Below are 3,673 nucleotides of genomic sequence, written 5' to 3' on the forward strand. Positions count from 1 at the left end.
AAAAGAATATAAAAACAACATCATGACTCATTTTTCAAATAAAAAACAACAAAAAATCTTATTCATGGTCATCCCAAACAAAACATGTGCCTAACTTATATACTACAAAGCGGATTGGGTAATATGTGCATGATAAAGTTCAGGTTAGAAATCGGGGTTGGGTTGAAATGGGTGGACAAGACATCAACTGAACCCAACCCAATAAATGGTCGAGTGGGCTTTGGACAGGTTTCTACTTCATTCCAACCCCGTCCGATCGGGTTTGAAATAGAATTAGGCATGAGCGATTCGTGTTAACCTAACCCAAGTTGCACCCCTATTATTTAGATTGGAGGTATGAATTATCAAACCAATATCTTTCTTGTACTTTTATAAATTAATAAAACTATTTAAACACATAAAACTAACACATAGGCAAACATACTTTCCATCTCTACCAAATTTTAGTAAGATTTTGCTACGCATAGAAGTCCTAAATACTCACTCTTTTTAAAGATACTGACTTAGGCATCGGAGATCCATTAACCAAACACACCCCCACCCCCAACCTTTTGTGATCTTTGATCAAAAGTGTTTATTGTTTTGTAGGTACAAATTTGTCAAGACTGAAGATGACAGTTTTTTGCTACCATAATAATACTTGCTTTCCCTTACTTGCGAATAATGTATCTTCACCGTTGAATTTTCATAATCAAAGCTGATTAATCTCTTATAATCTTCATTGGAAGATCAACCCTATAAAAAAATAAAAAATAAAAACCTTCGGATTGGAAATCGTTTAGTTATCTAAATGTATCAAATAAATCAACGGCATAAATAACAATTAGCATATTCATGATGACTCGTTGATTTATTTGATACAATTAGATAACTAAATGATCTCCAATTCGAATTATTTTTTTAGAGATGATTTTAAATGAAGATTAAGATACTGAACAGTCCCGATTATGAATTTCTATTGTAAAAATACATCATTCGCAAATGAATGAATGAACGTATCCCAAAAAAGAAATGCAAGCATTATCCAAATATATATATATATATAATACCTCTATCTCCCTCTCCTCTCTCTCTCTCCCTAAATTTGTATTCCATCTGAAAAATCTAAGCACGGTTTTGGCTCAGTTTGTGGAAATGTTGGAACGTCTCTCTCCCCCTTAATTTGTGTTCCGTCTGAAAAATCAAAGTATTTTGGAGCCAAATTTGAACCTAAGCACTGTTTTGTCTCAGTTTGTGGAAATGTTGGTTTCCATGTATTTTCTTGAAGTCTAGTTTAAGGCACGCTGTATCTGTGGGGACAGGTCAACCCAAGGTAATATATTTTACAAAGACTAGGCTCCTATAAATAAAGCATAGCATTCCAAATACTTTGTACGTGTTAAAGTAGAGAAAAAGATGTATTCATTCATAGATAGATTTATAAATTGCTTTAGCGTTCCCAAAGAGCAACCTTCTCTCTCCGGCAAGAAGGCAAGCCTTTTCATTAATTTGTTCTTAAAACATAATGTATTTCAATATTCATTGCACCGCAATTGTAGTTCAAGTAGTTAACAATGTTTATCTCATACACGAGGTTTGTATTTGAAGGTCCCTCCTCCCAAGGATCACTTATATACCAAAAAAGAAACGTATTCTGTTTGTTTTATCAAAGTTACGTTTTCATTTTTGGGAAGATGAAACCAAAGGCTTTAACTATGTGTGATCTTCATATATGCAGCAAAAGATTGTCATGAAAGTGCAACTAAACTCTGAGAAGTGCAGAACCAAGGCCTTAAAGATTGCTGCAACTACCAAAGGTATGCATCAAATTTCAGATAACTACCAATTTATTTGTAACTACCAATTTTAGATATAGACCTTTGCAACTCTTATTTCTTAGACAAAAACCCGCCTAGTTATAAAACTCTATATAAAACCCAAATTAAAAATGATTGTCAAATATAGAAGTAATTGACCTATTATTACAAAATATTTACAACGTGTACCACAATAATTTATATATTACTACCATAAACTCAATATATATATATATGTGTGTGTGTGTGCGCGCGCGCGCGCACATACAGTTTACCTATATGTAGTAGTACTATATAGTACTACTACATGTTCACATATATATATACATGCAGAATGCTACATATATGATCAAACATATTAAACTAATTAATCTACTTATATTTAAATTTATGATGAGCAAATAACATATATTTTGTAGGTAAATTAATATTGAATCAAATAACATTCTTTTATTTTGTAGGTAATTTATTTTCCATGTATTATTACATATATTTGGCACATTTTATTATTATAAGATATATGTACAAATAATAGGTAAATTAATCTTGAATAAAATACAATTTCTTTATTTTGTAAGTAAATTAATTTTGAATCAAATAACATTTCTTCATTATGTAGGTATTTTATTTTGTATGTAGGCACATTTTATTATTATATGCACAAATAATAGGTAAACTAGTATTGAATAAAACAATAATATTTATTTTATGTAGGTACATTATTTTGCATATATTGGGTATGCTTTATTATGTAGGTAAATTATTTTTTGCATGAATTTTTATGTATATTAGGCATGTTTTTTTGTTGTTATATATATGTGTGTGTGTGAAATAATTTACCTACATTTATATTTAAAATATAATTTTATTGACTTAATTGAGCATGTATTACTACATTTATTAGCCATGTTTTATTGGTATTATATATTAGGCAATGATTTTTTTTTCTTTGTAAAATCATTAATTATCCCTTACAATTTGTATGGAATTAATTGTGTAAATCAAACATTCAAATAGGGGTGTTTTGGGCATTGAAAATTTTTAAATGTGTAAAGTCAAATATAATTAATGAATTTGCTGATATAGAATCTAGTCAATGAGTTTTATTTGAGTAAAAAACGTATATCGGGTTTTATGTGGAGAAAATTAAGTTTTAGAGAATAAAATCATATTTTCAGTTAATTAATTAACTAATTATGGGTTAATTACTACCTAAGCAGGTGTGAGCAAAGTGGCCATAGAAGCAGAGAAAGGGGAGGTGGAGGTGATCGGAAATGGAGTTGATGCCGTTTGCTTGGCCAAGTCGTTGAAGAACAAGCTTGGCTTCGCCACCATAGCAGTTGTTGAAGAAGTGAAAAAACCAGCGGAGGAAAAGCCAGCGGTTCCAATTCCATGGACATCAAGCTATCTTCACCATCCACAGTGTTGTGTGTACTATGATGGGAGCACTTTTACTTGAGTGATTAAAAGTGTTTATTCTGCACTTAAAATGTCTGAAAAATCCAATATTTTGATCGATAAGATTTATCACTTAATTATCGTCGCATATCATACGGAACTAATACAAAACAGATAAAGCCCGAACAAATAAACATTTGTTCTAGACTAAACGGGTGGCTCAAATTAATATTACATGCAAGGTTGATCAATCCTACCAATACCAAGTAGACTCCACCATATGTTTTCGGATAGGCTCACATAGATGGTTCCTAGGACACATCAGCAATAGTCACGTAGATGTTAATGTATTTGTCCTCTATCTTTAGCTAAAAATTGAAAACTAAAACTAAAAATTATAAGTAAATTAAGTATCAAACGAGCCTCTAAATTTTACTCACACATATCCCCTCACGTACGGCGAATTTTTAAGTCAAACA

The 3,673-nt window shown here is 31.0% G+C and overlaps 1 protein-coding gene across 1 annotated transcript; it reads left to right on the top strand.

The window, feature by feature from the left end:
- Nucleotides 1–1,358: 1,358 nt before the first annotated feature.
- Nucleotides 1,359–3,331, top strand: LOC139194026 (heavy metal-associated isoprenylated plant protein 47-like). Its single transcript, XM_070818111.1, has 3 exons — nt 1,359–1,470; nt 1,718–1,796; nt 3,017–3,331. The coding sequence occupies exons 1-3, from the start codon at nt 1,396–1,398 to the stop codon at nt 3,253–3,255; spliced, it is 393 nt and encodes a 130-aa protein (XP_070674212.1). The 5' UTR covers nt 1,359–1,395; the 3' UTR covers nt 3,256–3,331.
- The last annotated feature ends 342 nt before the right edge of the window (nt 3,332–3,673 follow it).

Source organism: Malus domestica, chromosome 03 (assembly GCF_042453785.1).
Source record: "Malus domestica chromosome 03, GDT2T_hap1".
NCBI classification, from domain to species: domain Eukaryota; kingdom Viridiplantae; phylum Streptophyta; class Magnoliopsida; order Rosales; family Rosaceae; genus Malus; species Malus domestica.

Bases quoted from the DNA above. Each gene is read 5' to 3' on its own strand.
- LOC139194026 (XM_070818111.1), top strand. From the start codon at position 1,396: ATGTATTCATTCATAGATAGATTTATAAATTGCTTTAGCGTTCCCAAA. The intron at 1,471-1,717 runs GCAAGCCTTTTC...TCATATATGCAG, and splicing joins CTTCTCTCTCCGGCAAGAAG to CAAAAGATTGTCATGAAAGT. The intron at 1,797-3,016 runs GTATGCATCAAA...CTACCTAAGCAG, and splicing joins GATTGCTGCAACTACCAAAG to GTGTGAGCAAAGTGGCCATA.